Raw genomic sequence first — 21,066 nt, 5'->3', positions numbered from 1 at the left:
TTAAATTAGTGTGGTGTGCTATTTTTGAATATTAGTGATTCCAAAGATGAATATTTAGATTACCATAGCAGATATAAAAATATTGCAATAGAAATAATATGTAAAATCATATTAGAAAAGTGCATGAGATGAAAACAGTAATATCTCCAAAATTACACTACTGACTCACCATGAGATTTTTGACAATACACTTCTTAATCCTTGAGATTAAATATCTGAAAAATTGGAATTATAATGCTTGCTACCTATTTCCAAGTAGATTAAAAGGACTAATAAAATTAGGAATTCAATGACCTAATAAACTATTTAAGCTCAAATAATTATCTAAAACTTGTCCAAAGTAATATAATTTGTAAGTTGTATGCACCATTAGTAAATCAATTTAAATATTTTTAGACTTCTATCATGTCAAGATCTAATAAACAAGTATTTTAAATTTTCATTGTCTTTATAGATGATGTAACCAAACAATGATATTTTTTCAAATAGACTTACATTTTCATATAATGTATGCAGTCATAAATTAATGATGATAAATAGTTATCACCAAAATGATTTATATCACTTAGGAAGCAGGAACTCATATCCATACCACTGTAAGCCTTTTATTTCCTTTCTCCTTGAAAAGAAAACAAGACTACACTATGAATAAAAGTATTATATCACTTTCAACTCTTTCCTGATCCATTCTTTTTATTTCTTTATTTTATTTTAATTGTAATGGAAAAAATTTAAAAATAAACAATTTTATATTCTACATGTATGCAGATAGTGGAAAACTTTTAGTTGACAATAAAGTATGAACTGAGCAGGTCTGGGAAAAATAAGATATAGATTACAATGTTTCACACATAGACTGCATATTTGAAGGTTTCTTTCCTACACAAGAATGCCTAAGAAACTGAAATTTCTGGATTAATTGGATATCCTGAATAATCTGTAAGATTAGGTGGAAAAATTATTTAGAAGTTTACCCTCTTTATTCATTGATCACCAACATACGACATACGCCTTAGCAGGGAAAACTGGATGTGAAAGATAAAGGATGTTATGTGTTAATTCACCATCAGCCCTCTTTGAATAAAATTAGAAAATGTGTGTGTTATGGTTTGTGTGGTTTTGCAAGAATTATGTGTAGTAATACTGCAAAGGCCAGTCATTTAAATTCAATATCAAATAAAATATTCCTACTGGAAAAACAGATATTTTCTTAGCATCTTCTCCATCTAGATTCAATATACTATATAGAATTTTGTTTATAATAGTAGCACCCTCCAGATACATACACACACACACACACACACACACCTCACACACTCTCTCTTTCTCTCTCTCTTGTGTAATTGAACACATAATCAGGTTATGGGACTACATGTTGATCCTTTCTTACCCGAGCCTGCTGAAGAATGGCCTGGGCCTGAGCTTCCTGAGCAGAGACGGTTGGTCCTTTGGAACTATCACCGCCATAACGAAACTAAAAAAAAGATAATAACGTACAAAAGCTCAAAATCAGACTTTCTCAAATAGGTGCCTTAATTACCAGTTTAAACACTACTTACTTAAAATGATGGCATTTTACAAAGTGTGAGGTAATTCCATCATGAATCATACCTTGATTTTTTTCTAAATTTTCCTTTTATTAAGATATGGAGGTTCTCTAGACCATGCTTTACCACATTTAGAAGAGACTACAGAATCTACAATTTTAAATTCCATAATTTTTGAAAACACTGGAATAAGCCATCATCCATTTCTTTACCTGTGCAAACGCTACCCACTCTATCCACTCATTTGTGAAAATTCTAAATGCATTCAGTTCAACAGTGTTATCGATCAACTGCTATTTTCTGAGCAAAACTTCTAGAATCTCTGTGAACACAGAGGAAATCTTCCTTGAGATGGATTCAGTTTGTTTACCTTAAGTAATTATACTAGGAAACATCTTTTCTGTATCCCTTCATAAAATGCTAAAGCTCCTTTTGATTTTTAACTCAAAATGCAGGATGAATAAGTTTCTCATGCTATATTATTATTACTTGAATCTATATTATATTTAAATAGATAAACCTATTTTTTCACAAGAACTTGGGCAACTTCATAAATCTTTTTGAAGTATATTTGACTTACAAAGTTGTGTTAGCTTCTGGTATTACAGAGAAGTAATATGTATATATATATATATGGGTACTATATACTTTATCATATTCTCTTCTACTATGATTTATTATAATTTAATATATCTGCCTGTGCTATACAATAGAACCTGTTTATCTTTTTTTATGTATAGTAGCTTTTATCTGCTAATTCTCTACCTTTCTTCTCCTTTGGTAAGTATAAGTTTGCTTTTTAAGTCTGTGAGTCTGTTTCTGTTTTGTATATAAGTTCATTTGTATCATGTTTTAGTTTTCACATATAAGTGATAATGTATGATATTTGTCTTTCTCTGTCTGACTTATTTCACCCAGTATGATAATCAATAGTTTCATCCATGCTGCTTTTTATTAATAATAGCTGAATAGTATTCCATTATTATATACATATATTTTATATCCATTCATCTGTTCCTGAACATTTAGGTTGCTTCCATGTCCTGGTTATTGTAAAGAGAGCTGCTATGAACACTGGGGTACATGTATCATTTCAAATTTTAGTATTCTCTAGATATATGTCTAGGAATGGGGCTCTAGGGCCATATGGTAACCCTATTTTAGTTTTTTAAGTTTTAGTTTTTTAAGGAACCTTCATACTGTTTTCCATAGAAGGTGCATCAATTTACATTCCCAGTAACAGTGTAGGAGAATTTCCTTTTCTCCACATCCTCTCCAGCATTTATTATTTGTAGTCTTTTAAATGATGGCCATTCTGACTGGCATGAGTTTATGTCTCATTATAGTTTGGATTTTTATTTCTCTAATAGTTGGCAATGTTTAGCATCTCTTCTTGTTCCTATTGGTAATTTGTATGTCTTCTTTAGAGAAATGCCTACTTCAGTTCAGTTCAGTTCAGTTGCTCAGTTGTGTCCGACTCTTTGCGACCCCATGAACCACAGCACTCCTGGCCTCCCTGTCCATCACCAACTCCCAGAGTTTACCCAAACCCATGTCCATTGTGTCAGTGATGCCATCCAACCAGCTCATCCTCTGTCATCCCCTTCTCCTCCTGCCCTCAATCTTTCCCAGCATCAGGGTCTTTTCAAATGAGTCAGCTCTCCACACAGGTGGCCAAAGTATTGGAGTTGCAGCTTCAAGATCAGTCCCTCTAATGAACACCCAGGACTGATCTCCTTTAGGATGGACTGGTTGGATCTCCTTGTAGTCCAAGGGACTCTCAAGAGTCTTCTCCAACACCATCAATTCTTTGGTGTTCAGCTTTCTTTATAGTCCAACTCTCACATCCATACATGACCACTGGAAAAACCATAGCCTTGACTAGATGAACCTTTGTTGGCAAAGTAATGTCTCTGCTTTTTAATATGCTGTCTAGGTTGGTCATAACTTTCCTTCCAAGGAGCAAGCGTCTTTTAATTTCATGGCTGCAATCACCATCCGCAGTGATCTTGGAGCCCAGAAAAACAAAGTCAGCCACTGTTTCCCTGTCTATTTGCCATGAAGTTATGGGACTGGATGCCATGATCTTAGTTTTCTGAATGTCTACTTAGTCTTTCCATCTATTTCTTGATTGTGTGTGTGTGTGTGTGTTTTTAATTTAATTTAATTTTTTAACTTTACAATATTGTATTGGTTTTGCCATATATCAAAATGAATCCGCCACAGGTATACATGTGTTCCCCATCCTGAACCCTCCTCCCTCCTCTCTCCCCATACCATCCCTCTGGGTTGTCCCAATGCACCAGCCCCAAGCATCCAGTATCGTGCATCGAACCTGGACTGGTGACTCGTTTCATATATGATATTATACATGTTTCAATGCCATTCTCCCAAATCATCCCACCCTCTCCCTCTCCCACAGAGTCCAAAAGACTGATCTATACATCAGTGTCTCTTTTGCTGTCTTGTATACAGGGTTATTGTTACCATCTTTCTAAATTCCATATATATGCGTTAGTATACTGTATTGGTGTTTTTCTTTCTGGCTTACTTCACTCTGAATAATAGGGTTTTTGTTTTGTTTTGTTTTTTGGTTTTGCTGTTGTTGTTATTAAGCTATATGAGATGTATATTTTGGAAATTAAGTCAGTGATGGCTGCATATTTTGCAAGTATTTTCTCCCAGTCTATTGGTTGCCTTTTGTTTTGTTTATGGTATCCTTCACTGTGCAAAAGTTTATAAGCTTGATTAAGTCCCATTTGTATTTTGCTTTTGTTTCTATTACCCTGGGAAACCGACCCATGAAAACATTGTTATGACTTATGTCAAAGAATGTTTTACCTATGTTCTCTTCTAGAAGGTTTATGGTATCATGTCTTACAGTTAATCTTTAAAACATTTTGAGTTTATTTTTCTGTATGGTGTGAGGGTGTGTTTGAACTTTATTGATTAATATTTGGCTGTCCAACTTTCCCAACACTACTTGATGAAAAGACAGGCTTTTCCACATTGTATATTCTTTCCTTGTTTATCAAAGATTAATTGACCATAGGTATGTCAGTTTATTTCTGGGCTCTCTCCTCTGTTCCATTGATCCATTTGTCTTTTTGTGCCAGCATTATGCTGTTTTGATTACTGTGACTTTGTAGTAAAGTTACTTTCCTGAAGTCTGGGAAACTTATGTCTCCACCTTTGTTCATTTTCCTAAGTTTCGCATTGGCAATTCTGGGCCTTTTTTGGTTCCATATACATTTTGGGATTTTTTAAAAAAATTCTATTGATAGTTATATGAAAAACAACATGGGTAATTTGATAGAGATTGCATTAAATCTGTAGATTGCTTTTGGGTAGTAAGGTCATTTTAATATTAATTCCTCTGTACAACTTTAAAAAGCAATCTTAAGGTAAATTAAATAATTTGGGGGCAATGAATAATAACAGTATAAATATATGTTATTTAAAAAGTATCAGCTAGTGTCTATATGGTGGTAAACAGTATACTAATTTTATGTAGTACATGAAATGCATGCACCCATATGACTCAGGACAAAGTACACAATTAAAAATACTAAGTCCTTTAAGCTTTGTTTTCAAAATATAATGAAATAATAAAGGCTTAGTTCTACTGCAAAGTTAATATTTACCAGAATTTTGCTTTATTGAATTTTCTAGTTACTGGAGGCTGCTTCAAGTATCACTACCTCACACAGTAGATTTTTGATTGATCTATAATATGATTCTGCAATATTTTTCAGCAATAGGATGACAAAACATCAGATTATCTTTATAACAATAAAAATACATACCGGTAACACTAACATGGTACCAGGAGGACCAGGTAGACCATCAGCCCCTGGTAAACCAGGACGTCCTGGAGGACCCTAGGGAAGTAAATGAAATCATCAAAATTAATAAATAAACTTTGAATGCCATAACTCTACATTACCTAATTTTTAATTTGTCCTCTACTCCTTGGTTAATCTTTTATTAATAGTAAGTATATCTAGAGAGGACTGTATTTCACTGCACTAGTTTTACAGAATTTAAATGATACATAAATTTATTGCTACTCAAGGAAGAAGAAAAAAGGGATTTTGCAAGAAGAGTTCCTACAGACTTAACATAAATAGTCTATTTCACCATGTGACCCAGGACATGATCTTCAAATTAGGATGCATGCTTATTAACTCATTCTACCAGCATTCAGCTAAACATTTGTAGTAGTTCCTGGAAAATATGTCTTAATTCCAAAAGAAGAACTTGCTCTAATGTATCAGGTTCATATAAAAAAAATTGATTATAATAATAAAAAATTTCTTACTAATTATAAGATCAATGCATATTCTCTCCTCTCATTTTTAAAATTATAGTTAGAAAAGTTAAACAAAGCTCACATGTTATTCAAGTGAGAAGAATAATATCTTAAATTTGTAGAATATACTTTAATTCTTTTTATTTAAGTTGCATTCTTTTGAATCCCTTCACTTACCCTCTCGCCAGGGTCACCAGGGGGTCCAGTGGGGCCTTGTAGACCTGGAGGACCCATAAGACCCTACAGAGAAATAAACCATGATGAGTCAGATTCCTGAATTTATTAGTATTCAGGCAAATTCATTCTACCAAAATCAAAGACGAACTCATTTATATTTCATAAACAAACACTTTCTCCCAAACAACTGGCCTATTAAACTTCCCATAAAAAGAGAACATATATGGGCCACTTTATAGCTAGTTCAACTCTTCCTCTACAAGGCTGTTCTCAGGTAGACACAGACATTCCACGGAAGAACAGAAAAGGAGATCCTGCCAATATTCAGTCCCTGAGGTGGAAGCTGGTTCCCGGCTCTTGTGAAAGAAATGGTATACTCATTCAGACTGCAAAAATGTGACCACTAAGTTGAAATCTAGAAATCATTTATCTTCTTCTATGGGTGTAAGTATTTATAGGCAGGAATATAATACATTTAATTCACATGACAAGAATTTAATTAATTCCACAAAAGAAAGAAGATTTCTTACAATGTCAGATCAGTACAACTCCCTGACAATAAAGACACACTGATGAGTAACAACAGCCTTATTAAAAAATGACAATGGAAGCTGATAATCACTACATTCAGCAGTACAATAAAGGCAGCTATAGTCTACTTAGAATTCTCAACTCCATTCATTGAGATATGCTTATACCTCTAAAAAGAAAAGAAAGAAGGCCTTTATATATTTTTATAATTTTCAAGTACAAAGTTGAAGATGAGGTTAGAAAAGTCAGAGATAATTAAACAACAAAAAATATTTAAAACAAAATTTAATTTCATATTTCTCAAAAGAGTATCATTTGGATAGCCAAATCAGAAACTGATTTAAGGCCACCAGGTCCTTGCCTCTATAATTCAATACTCAAATGTGTGTGTGTGTGTGCTTAGTCGCTCAAGAATATCTGACACTTTGTGACCCTATGGACTGTAGTCCACCAGGTTCCTCTGTCCATGGGGATTCTCCAGGCAAGAATACTGGAGTGGGTTGCCATGCCCTCCTCCAGGGCATCTTCCAAACCCAGGGATCTTCCAAATCCTGGGATCAAACCCAATTCTCCTGCATTACAGACAGATTCTTTACTGACTGAGTCATCAAGGAAGCTCCATACTCAAATAAAATATATAAATTCAACAGTATAATAGAAATCTTATATCTGATTTAAAAAAATCAAGACAAAAATAATCTTAAAACATTACATACCGCAGGTCCTGCAGGCCCTGGTGGTCCTTCAATAAGCATGCCCTACAGTTAAAGAAAAGATAAAGTCATTACTAGGGCAATGGAACCCCTAACCTCTTATCTAATTGGCTGTATGAAAGCACCACATTACAGCACTTTAAAAGGTGAATTATCTGCTCCTACATACAAAGATAATTGCAAGCATTTTTGTACAGGGGAGGGAGGAAATTCAAAACGATAGAAGACATAATTCCTGTCCTGAGAAAATTCATGAACTAATTAGCAAGGAAAGAAATATTCAGATAAGTAATATTACAAAAAGAATATACTAAGTGCTCCCCAAAAGGGTAAATATATTTAACCAAATTTTTCCTAGCAGCCAGAATAACACCTGGTACATCTCAAGAACATGCTAAATATTTGCTGTGTGAATGAAAGGATGGGAGAAAGAGCACCTAAGCACTTTAATTTAGGGAAAGGGGAGTAAAGTCCATGTTAAAGAATTAGGCATAAATGTAAGTTCTTAAATAGACAAGAAATAGAATACTATTTCAGGATAAGAACCCAATTCTAAAAGTTTATGATTCTACTCTGAAAATTGTCTTGTCATTTTAAAAGCTAGTTGTAACTTTGCATAACAAAGACAAATTTATTCTGAAAATTGTTTTTAAAGATGTTGGTGAGCATATGATGTGCTTTCTCAGATTTTGGAGTAATAGACTACAATGTTCTTAGAGATGCAGCCTTTTTATGTTTATCTTCCTCCATCACTTAAAAAAAAATTTTGTCCTTGCAGATTCTGAAATGATTTTCATGAGCTTGAGGTAGTTCAACATACTTCCCAAATTGCTGATTAAGGAGAATGATAGTAAAATTGATTTCCAATAAGAATTTGCTTCTTACCAATATCTTGAGTGGTAGTAGCATTAATATAAATCTGAAAAATCACTTTTCTTCCAGTAGAAGAAAAGGAGGCAAATTTTAAAAAGAATGTTTTCATATAATTATATGATGTGATTTGGATATGAAACAAATAAGTACTATGTTAAATAATATATTTCTAATTATGTCAAGTCACAGCACTTAGAGGAAAATTACTGAATTGGAAAATAGAAGAGACGAATTCAGGTCATAGATCAACTATCAAACATTTGAACCTCAGGAAAATTCCTTAAATCCTTTAGATCTTAAGTCTCTTAGTTATACAAGGAAAGAATTAGATGAAAAGAGTGTCAGCTATTTTCAAATTCTAAAATTCTCTCTCTCTCTGTTTTTGGATTTATTGAAATTCTACTTGCCAGAACTGGTTTTACTAACTCACTTACTTGTGGCATTATAAATGTTTAGACATATAGAATTTTCAGTGGTACTACATGAACATGCGTAATGATTTACAGCAGTGATAGCTCATGATACAAATCAGTGTACCAACCTTTACAACGTATTCACACCAGTACTTACAGGTTCAACTACTGCTGGTTCTCCTTTCTGTCCTTTTTCTCCATATGCACCATGGCCATTTATCTGTTGAGTGAAAAATTCAAGCAGCCTGTCTTTAAGTAAATAAGGCTATTTAAGTATTTTTAAAAAGGTTATTTAATCATATAAGTGCATTTAAACAATCTATTAAATACACTTTTTAACATAGAAACCAATTAAAGTTTTAAATACTGAAAATATACAAAGGAAAACACAATGAACATTAATGCTAAATCTTGAGTGAGATTGAACAATTGCTTCTTAAAGACATATTATACAAAGATAATGGTATCTGTTGACCTTAGTTATTATTCCAAGGCAATAAACAAAAAGCGTCTTCAAATTAAAATCAAAATAACAGAAGTGGTAGGAAGAAATTAGTAAAGAGGTTCAAAAGTTTAAATACTAATAATTATAACAATAAAATGATAATTAATATGGTGGATTACTGAACTTCACCAGATAAGAAAGGTCAATTAAGCTGTTTAAAAGTTAGAAAATAGTCTTGGTATCCAGAATGACAATGACTGATTTAATCTTATCAGTGCTATTAGATTATTCTTTCAAAAGAAGACTCCAGTAGTGTGGCCTGAGATCTCCATGAGGAAGAATCTATCAAGGTGTCCTAGTAGTGATCAAGATTCATGATTTATATAAGAACAATCTATATTTTAAACCTGAAAAGACATCAAGATGAACATGAAAATACACCAGAAATAAGACATACAATGACACAGAGCATAATCTGACTTACACTTGTTTCTGTGATATCTGTTTCTGCTGGAACACCTGGACCAAATTCTTCATTAGTGGGACTTGTTGGTTTATCTTCATATTCCTTATATTCATAAAAATCATATTCGCCTAAATCTCCATCTACCAGAAGATCAGAGTCCCTGCCGTCTATTTGTTTGTTTTCATATAGCATATCCTCAGAATTTTTCCTCTGGGAATCATAATCCTCTCCAGTTAGATATTCTTCAGTAAATACTTCTTCAACTGGATTTGGCTATTAATTTATGTTGTAAGGAATTGGAGAAATGAAGTTTACTGTTAGTAAAGCAAAGTAAGCATTTGCAAATACAGTTTGATGGCATGTGATGGGAAGTGGTTTGAGTACTACTCAAGCAAGTCTGAAGGCTGGGAAAGATAGCCTTTAACATCATTGAAAGGAATATTTTTGTACATTGGAATGCACAAGAAAATATTGCTTTCAAAGCACCTTTGTCAATAAACTGCAAATATTCACATAGATTCAACATGTGTATTTGCTTGTTCATTGGGAAAAGCTTGTTATGCAATTTGATATCTACTTTATAATTTGACTCAAATAATATATATATGCAATATTTAGTTAAAGCTTAACTTAATTTTCAGATCTCAAAGAATCTCATACTGAAATATAATTTCTATCAGGAAAGCTATGTAAGTTTGACTCTCAATCCAAAAGTCTCAAAGAATCTCATACTGAAATATAATTTCTATCAGGAAAGCTATGTAAGTTTGACTCTCAATCCAAAAGTAAAATATTAATGCCAATATTGAGATTTATCATTGCAATATTTACTCCAAGCTCCAAGTATTTAGTGAGCATTATATCACAAAGAGTTCTTTAAAGCAAATATAAATTATAGTCCTCAGAATTCAATACAATTAAATAGATCACTATATAGTCTCATAAAGAGTATGAGCCTATTCACTTAAAAGTAAAAATTATATCAAGATTCTAATGTGATATATCAAAACTACTCACAGAGATATAGAAAAATAACACTAGTATAATTTCCTTTTTATAAATAAGTCCTCATTAATAGCATAAATCTGAATAACATTCATTAGGTAATTTTTGGTCATGCTATGATTTTGATGAAGTTCAGATCAAATAATGTATCTTGCTACTTTTAAATTTCATCTTGAAATAACTTGTTTGCTATGACATAGGGAATCTAGATAATAGAATAATACTTAATAATAAGTATGTTACATGAAGTCATGTGAATGAAAAAAGTGGTTAATGATTAATTCAGCAATTGTTAACTAAAATAAAATGTCCAATAACCATAATATTTTGTATTCTTAGACAATGAGGACATACTATCATTACAGAGTACATATTATCCAGAATCAGAATAGTACTATGCTCACAGTTCTGAGATAAAAAGTTGAAAGAATTTGAGCATATAAATAAACATCTTAACCATTTTTGGAAAATGATAAGCTTGATTAATTTGGATTATCTTGGACAAGATTTGGACTTAAAATCTGTTTTTACCCTAAAATATTATTCTAAAATATGTGTTTTCATGTAAAGTCCCACTGGGACACATGTGATGTAAAATTTTTATTAATTTAAATGATTCGGTTAATCCTCATACCAGGTGTGAAGAAATTTAACAAAGTTAAACTGAATTGTATACTTATTTTCTCATAATTGGAATATATACATAATATGAAATTCAGGAAGATTGTTCTAATTTGTACCTGAATATACTTAAATATTTTCATAGAAAGGACTGGGAAAAGTTAAGATATATTATTTTAGCCATATTAAGTTTGAAAATGTAAACAGACATTAAAATCAACTAAGACTATATTTTATCAAAATATTTGTGTCATAAAAATGCATGATTATTGGTCAGATGGAGTAAATTTTAATTGTATCATTTGATGATACAATTTTTTTTTTGGAGGATTTTCCTCCTCACAGTAAGGTCATGTTGTGAGTAACCTTAATCACATTTTGAGAAGCTTGCTCTATCCCAGGAGCAATAAAAAAAGATGGCAGCCAATTCAGTTTGATCAATTTAGCATTTGCATGAAGCAGAGTCATGCAAACCTGAATTGGGATTAATTTTAAATGAACTGTTTTTAGTAATAGTGAGCCAGTGCTATTGTTTCTCTTACTTTGTAAAGGAATAAAAACATCAAATTTTTCAGAGGTTATAGATTCTTCCAGAGCAAAATATATCAAGGAATACTGCACATTTAAAAAATTTGAACTGCGATTTAATGCTGTCTATGAGCATTACCTCATTTGATCCAGATACACTCCTAGGAGCTTCCGTCTGGTAACTTTCTGTCCCATAGTTGTATTCTTGAAAATCATCAACAATATTTGCCTAATAGTGAATTCAAAAGAAAAGTAATTAGTAAAAATGTTAAGGTAATCCAAAATCTATGGAAAGCATAATTAATTAGGATATTGTATTAGCCAAATGAGTATTTATCTGGTTGGGTTAGGAATGACTCATCATCAGAGATCTTCCAGCTTATCTAGGAGAGATCTTGATTGCTTTTTCTTTGCTACCTTTACCCCTAGCTTGGCCATTGCTGCTGCTTGATAAGTTTTCTTCTTCTTGGATGCAAATTTTTCAGATTTAGGGGGTGTAAACTTTTTGGACTTTTTCTTTGAATTAGTGGCCACTGTCTTCATCTTCATTTTGAAACTGAATTTCTTTTTCTGTAAAATGTGGTGAAAGATGGAATGGAAAACATAAATAAAATGAAAAGGGAAATGAAGAGCATGGATGAAAGGAAGAATAAGCAAACCAAACCAAACATCATTCCTTCAGGACAGCTACTACTGTCAAATAAAAATCAGTTATTGGGTCACAGAAATGAGATGAATGAAAGACCGACGATAAGTCTGAGGAACAGTGGACATAAGGAACCACAGGTTGACAAACACCAGGACACCACACACAAAGGTTCTACTTTGCTTTTACCTCAGTTTGCGCTATTGTCTCCTCAGTTACAGTGGGTGTCTCTGTTACACTCTCAGCCTCTTTATATTCTGCTTCCCCATACTCATAGTCATATTCCATTATATCCTCAGGTGCATACTACATCGCAAAGGAAAAAATATCAGGCAATTTTGTTAGTTGCTGGTAATACTATTAACAAAAAGGGAATCATGTTCTTAACTTTTACTGGCAAAGTTAAGAGACAAGGAAATACTGTTATCTAAATATTACTTGTGTTACAAGAAGTAATACTATCATATACAGAGTATAATAAAAAACTGACAAAGCAGGTTTTCTAAGAGCAGAACAGTGGTTAGGAGTGTGAGGAAATTAAAAGTTTAGAATATTAATTCAAACTTTTAATTCTTAATATTAATTCAAACATAGCAGTTACATACTTGGACACAGTTGTTCATAGTTGTTAAATATTCATGTTAATTTTAATTTGTAAAAACTACTACACAAACCTCTTTTATTTATAGCAATTTCAATGGGTACTTTTTTTCCCATTGAACTGCATGTTTAAAAATAGTCTTCCCAAGTATGAAGGAATTTTCATATCAGTTGTGGGATGGAAAGGGGAGAGGAAGGAAAGGGAACAGAAGGAACATGAAATGATTCTATATTCTATTTGGAATAATAGAACCAATGGGAAAAAAATCTAAAATCTATTCAGAAATAACTAATTTGTTATAAAATTAAGATCAAAATGAGCACAGTTGTGAACCATTAAAAGATTCAAAATTAGATCTGTTTATATTTAACCCACTGTATCAATTTTTACAAATATTGTGTTTTTTCTATTGAAAAAGAGCATAACACTTGGGTATCTTAAAACAGGTAAATGTAACTCAAATTGAAAGATGGAATACTAGATTGTTTTTTATTAAAAAAATTAAGAGAGAAAAGTATGTTTATCAATAAAGGGATGAGAGAAACAATACTTAATTATGAGGAAAACATGTTCACCTTCAAAGCCAAATATCTCTACTGAAATTTTAATCTTAAACATATATTATTGGTTTTAATCAAAATAACTCTAAATCTACTAAGGTCATATATAACAAAAATATTTATTAAGCAGCAAATCAATAAGCTAAAATGCTAATATATATGTATATATTATTTATAATATCTTTATGTATACATATACATACATTTGTGTATGTATATATACATGTATTATGTTTAGTATATTTATGTATATATATACTTAGGTACATATATACATATGTGTGTGCATGTATACACACACACATATATGCCAAAAGCAGTCTATTTGGAAATCCCTAAGTATTTGGTAAAATTTCAATTATAACCCAAGTGGACCTCTCTTGGCCTTTTAAAATTGCCAATGGTTCCCTTTCAATGCACCAGAAAAATAACTCTTCACACCATGTCTTTTAGAGACTTGTGATCACTGGACCTTCTAATAAGCGGTCTTAGCTATAGCAATGCAAATGAAGGCAAATTTCATAAAGACATATAATGAAACATATTACAAACCAATCGCAAAAAGGATTGTAAAGCCAAGAAGGATTGTAAAAATAGACAATTTAAAAGCATCTTAAATGCATCTTGAATGAAGCCTGATATTCAAAATAGCCAGTTACCTTTACTATCTTTATATCATGTTTTTCTTTTTTTTCCTTATAGGAGGAAACCTGTTCTAATCTCCATAATTCTCTCTTCTGTTTTAACTTTTTCCACATGGACTAGCTGTGGTGGTAGAATAATGAAGGAGGTAATGTCCTCACTATCTTAGGCATGAACGCACATGCTTTTCTTAGAGCCATCCAGAAGTCAGTGAAAAGAATCATTGCTTTGGCAGATTCATTTCGATATTTTGCAAAACTAACACAATATCGTAAAGTTTAAAAAAAAAAAAAAAAGAACCATTGCTTCTGTTCTCCTTATTTCTTTAAACAACATCCCCTCTGGTGGGTATTGACCCATGTAGGAATTTGCTGGTCTACATGTAGCTTTACAACCTACTTTTGGAAATGATTCTCCCTTTTTACTGCAGAATTTTGTGATGCCTCAAAGACAGGTAAAGAAGAGAGAACTAGTTATAATTAATCAAATGAATATGAGCAAAAAAATGTGCAGTGATAGAATTTCACCTATGATTTAGGAGTTGCCTAGCCTAAGTTAAAACATTTGAGGAGAAAGGGAGTTTTTCTGGACATTTTGTTAAGTCTTTTCTTATTCAAGTTGTTAGAAAAATAGTGGCATCAGCAAATATGTGTGCATCTATGAGAACTAGGGTATCTGGTAAATATTAAGTGCAAAATATTAAAGGTAATAAATTTCTTTATAAAACAGTGTTTTCCTCTTGCTGCTTCTTCCTTTTCATGTTTTATACTGATATGAAAAATAAGAATGTTAATTCCCTGCTGTACATAGGACATTGCAATCTGTGCTGTATTCAATATATTAAGAAAGAACCATATGCAGATTTAACATCCAATTTTCTAATTAAGATAGAAGGATTATTTAACATGGTGGAAAAATTCCCAAACCACCATAATTTTAATATTGGTTACTTCGCTATATAAATGGTATTGCAGAGGTTCAAGTTGAATAATAGTTTCATATTAAGACTATATTTAAATCTATCATTTTACATTTCACTCTGATTATGATGCAATGATGCATAAAACACATAAAAATTGAATCTTAAGAATGAATTAAAATATGCTCTTTAGAAGATATGAACCATACAAAATCACAAGTTGAAGAAAACATACTTGAGTTAATTTATAAAATAAATTGACATATTTATTAATCCAAATCAGAATGATAATATATGATTGTCACAAATTTATTAATGGAAAATTAAGCAATATAAAGTACAACATGTATGTTTGATGCTCTATTTTGCACTATACGTTCTTTATTCATTGGTAACATTACATTTGTATTTTGCATAGGCAAAATATCTGCTGTACAATTATTAAAATGCATACTTGTAATATAATGATACATAAATGGCTATAGTTCAAAAGTAATATAAGGGTGGCTTACAATTCTATTAACCAGGTGTTTTTCATACTAGTAAAAAAGATGTTTATCACTGAAATATCAATGTAATTTAGCATTGTTTGGGAAAAGTGAGAGCTAATTCTTCAAAAAAATTTTTCAAGATGACATATTCAATATAGAAGCTAAGAAATGCTATTACTGGATCACCCAACAAGATTTTCATGCAGTCCTTATCATAGCAGTGCATTCTTTTCCTCATCAGATGCTTCTAGTAAAAACAAATTTGACTTACCAGCAGAATGTTAAATTTATGAATCAACAACTAAAGTAAAAAAGGGAACACCTACTTTTTAATGAATTTAAGATAAAAATGGTTAAAAATATTATTTTGCCTTAAAATAACTCAGCTTACCTGACATAATAGCATTAAAACATGGGAATAAAACAGCTCAAGGTGATATAATAAGAATGCATACCTTCATTCTTCCAAAAATCAGAGCCATATCTGTTGCTAAAAAGGACAAGTCTTATCTTTCTTAAAACAGGAGCAAAATATTAATAAATCTCATCTGTCTTAAACATATATACTAAATGTTATAAATTTTAATATTGAGCCCCACATAGTGTCTAAGATATAAAAATACTAAACCTGAATATATTAGAATGTTTTAATAAATCATGAGGGAATAAAAAGAATGAAGCACTTGAGAACTGGGAGACAAGCAAACACAAATATCCAAGTAATTTCTCTTTTATTTTCTCATATTTGCTTTCCTTTTAGCTTCTTAAAGCTTTATTCTGTTTCAAAAAAAACATTAATATTAAATTATGGAAAAAGTCAGTGCAACAGAATTCACTAACATACCTTAAAAAGAAAAGTAATGTCAAAAATTAATAAAACACAAATGTAATTCACATGCAGAAATAACAGCAAACTAAAATTAAGAGATAAGATATTAACCTTCTCTAAATAGTAAAACTCAAAAGATTGTACTTCATAGTATTTTAAAAGTCAAGAAGAAAGCTATTTGAGTTACTTTCAAAGATAAGGATAATCTTGATGTTTATAAACTTCCACCCCACCTTCTAAAATTTTAAACTCTTCCCACCTTAAGAAATACAGTTTTGCAGCCAACTAAAGACTCAACTCCTTCCAGAATTTGCTTTTTAATTTCCAGAAAATCCACATTAACAAATTTTACCTAAAAATTTGCATAAAAGGTACACTGTGCTATATTTTTTTTCTTTGGGATATTCAAGTCTGACAAAATGGCTATGGCTAACTTAAATGTACATATTTTTTATCTGAGAGAGAATAGAGTCAAATTTCATTATGGTGAATTTTCTTGCAAAAATAGCCTGGAAAAATGGTTTCACACCAGAGTTTCAAATAAAGTAATGCACTATTAATCAAAGCATATGAACATTTTGTTACTGCAATCAGTTCATACTGCTTTTCATTCCATTGCTGTTTGTATCAAGTCTTGTGCAAGAAAAGGAAAACTTACACATCATTGTAGCATAACCTTGTAAGAAATGGAAAAAAAAAGTCTTTAAATATTCAGCACAGCCTGAAAACTTTAAGATAGCACTAACGTCCCTTTTTCATCTGCTGCTGCTGCTGCTGCTAAGTGGTGTCTGACTCTGTGCGACCCCATAGACCGCAGCCCTCCAGGCTATGCTGTCCCTGGGATTCTCCAAGCAAGAACATTGGAGTGGGTTGCCATTTCCCTCTCCGATGCATGAAAGTGAAAAGTGAAAGTGAAGTCGCTCAGTCGTGTTCAACTCTTAGTGACCCCATGGACTGCAGCCTACCAGGCTCCTCCGTCCATGGGATTTTCCAGGCAAGAGCACTGGAGTGGGGTGCCATTGCGATCAACAGGAATTGCTAAAGGCTTGAAGATATGGCAAGTACACTAGAAAATATTATCCTTGTCTTGAGGCTGCCTTAATTATAAAAGTAACAAGAAAAAAATAAGTGTTGGAGAAATTATCTCTTTTCTCATCTCCCCCTAAGTAAAATATCCTCCTCTACAAACTATATCGGAGTAGGCAGTGGCACCCCACTCCAGGACTCTTGCCTGGAAAATCCCATGGACAGAGGAGCCTGGGAGGCTGCAGTCCATGGGGTCGCTAAGAGTCAGACATGACTGAGCGCCTTCACTTTCACTTTTCACTTTCACGCATTGGAGAAGGAAATGGCAACCCACTCCAGTGTTCTTTCCTGGAGTATCCCAGGGATGGGGGAGCCTGGTGGGCTGCCATCTATGCGGTCGCACAGAGTCGGGCACGACTGAAGTGACTTAGCAGCAGCAACACACTATATAAGGGAACTATCTCTATTTCTAAGAAATTAAGTAACAAAATACTTAATATTGAAACAAACATCAAAAATCTTCAAATTAGATCTTTGAAATATTAGTGAAAGAGTGAGTGTTAGTCACTCATTAAAACACTATTAAATAAAAGATATAGTGTAATTAAAAGTGAATAAACAGAGATACAACTTGAAACTGCAAACTATGTCATTACCATGGGAATGAGAAAACCTGCCCTGATCTTACGTTCCTCACCTCGTCGACCTGGGGTTCCTGAGCCTGAGCAGCCTCGGGAGCTGAGGAATCACAGTCTGGACTGTAATGCTCACAGTAGTCATATGCTGCTTTGGGGTCACCTATGATCAACAATTGCTGAATGTCCCCCTGCCAAGAAACAAACATGGTTAGTTAGCATATTCGAATACACATACATCCAGAGCAAGATTTACCCAAGACATAGTGTTTTTCATTTTCAAATATCTGAGAAGAAAAATCACTTACATTTCAATGTTGAAAGCAGTCTTATAGGATTGAGTGAGAAATTCACAACTATTTAACAAATCAGATCTTAATATATTCCAATAAAATTAATGAAAAATAAATTTTAAAAAATTAAAATGTAATAAAATAAAGATTAGAAATAATAGTAGGGTTAGCTAAAGAGTTTTAGTTTCAGGACATTCTGGAAGCTGTATGAACAAGAGGAAAATAAAATATTTTGCTCTTGAAGTCATCTGAATATTTCCACATAGGTCTAATTCAACATGAAGCTAGTTTGATATAAATCTATGGGTCATGATCATATTAATTCAGAATTATGCCCAGGCATGGGAAAATGTCTGGGTTAATATCCATTTGACTTGGTAATTCAAGTTTCTGTAAGTTTGAGAACATGAGTCTGATTCACAAAACTCCTGATTTCATTTTTAATAATTTCCCAGTTATTACAGCTTTCTCTACATCTGACTAGCATAGGTTATTTAGAGCCTGATGAAAATTTTAGACATCTCTAAAACTGAGTACTAGGAAAGAATTCACAGCACTTTTATGCCACAGCATTCATTTATTCATCAACTAATGTGGATTGAAAAGGTACAATACACAAGACATTGAACATAGTATCATGGGAGGTGCAAACATGAACTTGATAGAATCTTTCCCCTTGGAGAGTGTAATATAATGGTTAAGAGTTAAAACTGTAATAAAACGCAGAGTAAAATTTATAACTTAAAAAGATACAAGCAAACTCATGTGAAAAGTACCCAGAAAAGAGTATAAATTATTTAATTCTGGCCCACAAATTTTCATTAAATACCATGGTTACTATCTGTAGTGTGGTAGTTAATTCTATTTGCATTGCTTTCTTCTGTCTAAAAAGCACTCTATATTCTTACTCTTAAAATTAGCATTTATTTTAATGGCTGAAAAATCTATATTTTCATCCCTATCACATTATTGAGATAAAATTTACATACAGAATTTATTCTTTTGAAGTGTACAGTTCAGTGTTTTTAGTTCATTCACAGGGTTTTCCAACCATCACCAATATCTAATTTTAAGAAACTGTCATCACCTCTGAAAGAAACACCACAACCAATGACATTCACTGCTTATTTCATACATCACGAAGCCTTTTGTGACTAGCTTTTTTTATTTATCATGTCTTCAAATAAATGGACTCATTATTATGTCTGTGTTGCTCTGCTTGATGGTGTCCCACAGGTCTTTTATACTCTATAAACTTTATTTCAAGTTTATTCTTTCTTTTCTTCATACTGAGGAATCTCCATTGATTTTCAACTCCAGATATGTTTTATTCTTTTTTTTTTTTTTAATTTTTTAAATTAATTTTATTTTATTTTTAAACTTTACATAATTGTATTAGTTTTGCCAAATATAAAAATGAATCCACCACAGGTATACATGTGTTCCCCATCCTGAACCCTCCTCCCTCCTCCCTCCCCATACCATCCCTCTGGGTCGTCCCAGTGCACCAGCCCCAAGCATCCAGTATCGTGCATTGAACCTAGACTGGCATCTCGTTTCATACATGATATTTTACATGTTTCAATGCCATTCTCCCAAATCTTCCCACCCTCTCCCTCTCCCACAGAGTCCATAAGACTGTTCTATACATCAGTGTCTCTTTTGCTGTCTCGTATACAGGGTTATTGTTACCATCTTTCTAAATTCCATATATATGCGTTAGTATACTGTATTGGTGTTTTTCCTTCTGGCTTACTTCACTCTGTATAATAGGCTCCAGTTTCATCCACCTCATTAGAACTGATTCAAATGTATTCTTTTTAATGGCTGAGTAATACTCCATTGTGTATATGTACCATAGCTTTCTTATCCATTCATCTGCTGATGGACATCTAGGTTGCTTCCATGTCCTGGCTATTATAAACAGTGCTGCGATGAACATTGGGGTACACGTGTCTCTTTCCCTTCTGGTTTCCTCAGTGTGTTTTATTCTTTTAAAAGAAATCCAACTGTTATTTATCTCTATTTGATAAAACATCATTTCCATATTGTCACTTAGTTCTTATGCTGTAGTTTCCTTTAGCTGTTTGTTTTTTTTAACATACTCATACCTGCTGACTTAGAGTCTTTGGTAAGCCCAATATCTGTCATGTCTTCAAGGACATAGATTTGCTTTTCCTTTGTATGGGACATAATTTTCTGATTCTTTGCCTGTCTCATAATTTTTTCTTGACAATTGCATATTTTAAATATCACCTTTGGAAACCGTATTCCATTATGCCTTCCCCTCAATGCCTGATATTTCTGTTTGCAGTTATTTTTGCTGCTTGTTTAGTGATCTTTTGAAGTAATTCTATAATTCAATATTTTTTGTTTTCTGTGTCCACTGAGGACTCTACTCAACTAGGCTGCTGCTGCTAAGTCGCTTCAGTCATGTCTGACTCTGTGCTACCCCACAGATGGCAGCCCACCAGGCTCCCCCGTCCCTGGGATTCTCCAGGCAAGAACACTGGAGTGGGTTGCCATTTCCTTCTCCAATGCATGAAAGTGAAAAGTGAAAGTGAAGTCTCTCAGTCGTGTCTGACTCTTAGTGACCCCATGGACTGCAGCCTCCCAGGCTCCTCCATCCACGGGATTTTCCAGGCAAGAGTACTGGAGTGGGGTGCCATTGCCTTCTCCAACTCAACTAGGCTAGTGATGAATAAATGATTGAACAGAGAGTTCCTTAAAAAACTTTCACTATTTGCCAAGAGTCTTGAGTGTGTATTTGTGTGTGAGTATGCCTTTAATATT

At 32.8% G+C, this 21,066-nt stretch overlaps 1 protein-coding gene across 2 annotated transcripts in view; it reads right to left on the bottom strand.

Annotated features, from left to right (window-relative positions):
- COL11A1 (collagen type XI alpha 1 chain) overlaps positions 1-21,066 on the bottom strand; it is a 223,393-nt gene that overhangs the window by 136,884 nt on the left and 65,443 nt on the right. The window contains exons 5-13 of one of the 2 annotated variants that reach the window (XM_027536365.1): positions 18,043-18,171; positions 12,467-12,583; positions 11,771-11,860; positions 9,496-9,750; positions 8,724-8,786; positions 7,284-7,325; positions 6,037-6,099; positions 5,354-5,428; positions 1,391-1,474 (exon numbers count right to left, since the gene is read on the bottom strand). In XM_027536365.1, coding sequence (XP_027392166.1) covers positions 1,391-1,474; positions 5,354-5,428; positions 6,037-6,099; positions 7,284-7,325; positions 8,724-8,786; positions 9,496-9,750; positions 11,771-11,860; positions 12,467-12,583; positions 18,043-18,171 — 918 coding nt within the window. Of the gene's footprint in view, positions 1-1,390; positions 1,475-5,353; positions 5,429-6,036; positions 6,100-7,283; positions 7,326-8,723; positions 8,787-9,495; positions 9,751-11,770; positions 11,861-12,048; positions 12,202-12,466; positions 12,584-18,042; positions 18,172-21,066 lie in introns of both variants that reach the window. The other variant, XM_027536366.1, reaches the window with a different exon arrangement.

Source organism: Bos indicus x Bos taurus, chromosome 3, assembly GCF_003369695.1.
Source record: "Bos indicus x Bos taurus breed Angus x Brahman F1 hybrid chromosome 3, Bos_hybrid_MaternalHap_v2.0, whole genome shotgun sequence".
NCBI classification, from domain to species: domain Eukaryota; kingdom Metazoa; phylum Chordata; class Mammalia; order Artiodactyla; family Bovidae; genus Bos; species Bos indicus x Bos taurus.
Note: the sequence above shows the minus strand (reverse complement) of the source record. Positions and strands in the feature narration are given on the sequence as shown.